We start from the raw sequence: 891 nt of genomic DNA, 5'->3' as shown, positions 1-891 counted from the left end.
GCCCCCGCCCGAGAACGCGACCTGCATGACTTCTTCTAGAAGCCCTCTTTGCCAAGCCGAACCAGGTCGCGCAAGGCCACGAACAACACGAACGTGGTGCTTCCGCAGACCATCAACGCGGCGGCCCTCGATCTCTCGGCGTCTCCGCCATCGACAGACAAGGACCTCGAGTCCTCCCTGGGCGGACTCACCCCGAGCGCGAGCGAGGGATCCGAGGAGCCGGAGCTGTTGGACCTTGATTTCCTTCAGGGCCAGGATGACATTGACTGGACGCCATGGCGGGCCGGAGCTCGACATGGACCAGTGGCTGCAGTTCCCGCCTGAGGCGTGAAACAACTCTGACGAGGGGCTTTGTGGGCCAACGTTTTCGGGGAAGGAGGCATGCAGGATGCCATGAAACTGGGGCAGCTGGCCGGGGCTGGGTGAAGGCCAAGACCGAGATGGCAGCCCGCCGCCCTGAGGTGGCTGTCTGGTGCGGGGGTCTTTTCGGCTCGAAATAAATGTTTTGTTTTTCAGTTGCACATCTTTCTTTTTTCGAGAGTTGGGTTTGTCTGATTTGCATGTTCATGACATCGGCGTTGGGGGCAGACAAAAAGTCGCCATTTGGGGGGGCCTTCGAGCCTCGGCGTTTAAACAATGGCTGGGCATCTATATATATATACATGGTATTGTTAGGCACATTTGGTGGATTTTGGAAGGGGCCCGATCTTCATAATGAGATACCATGAACTTGACCACCGACCGAGCGACCTTTTATCATGTTTTGACTCTGGAACCTCGTTCAACAGTGATGTGCACTGCGAGTGCTGTGGTGGCAGAGGTAGGTCTTCAACCCAGAGTGGTACGACGGACCCACTAAGAGTCACGATGTAGACGACAGCTCTGTCGTGT

The 891-nt window shown here is 56.6% G+C and overlaps 1 protein-coding gene across 1 annotated transcript in view; it reads left to right on the top strand.

The window, feature by feature from the left end:
* The window catches only part of VDBG_04093 (cutinase transcription factor 1 beta), a gene marked incomplete at both ends in the record, with an annotated part of 1,976 nt that extends 1,652 nt beyond the window's left edge, over positions 1-324 (top strand). Inside the window, one exon of the mRNA XM_003006094.1 lies at positions 66-324. Within this exon, the coding sequence (XP_003006140.1) occupies positions 66-324 (259 nt within the window). The remainder of the gene's footprint in view (positions 1-65) is intronic.
* Positions 325-891: the final 567 nt, after the last annotated feature.

Source organism: Verticillium alfalfae, genomic scaffold, assembly GCF_000150825.1.
Source record: "Verticillium alfalfae VaMs.102 supercont1.4 genomic scaffold, whole genome shotgun sequence".
NCBI lineage: Eukaryota > Fungi > Ascomycota > Sordariomycetes > Glomerellales > Plectosphaerellaceae > Verticillium > Verticillium alfalfae.
This window is presented reverse-complemented; position numbering and strand designations above follow the sequence as displayed.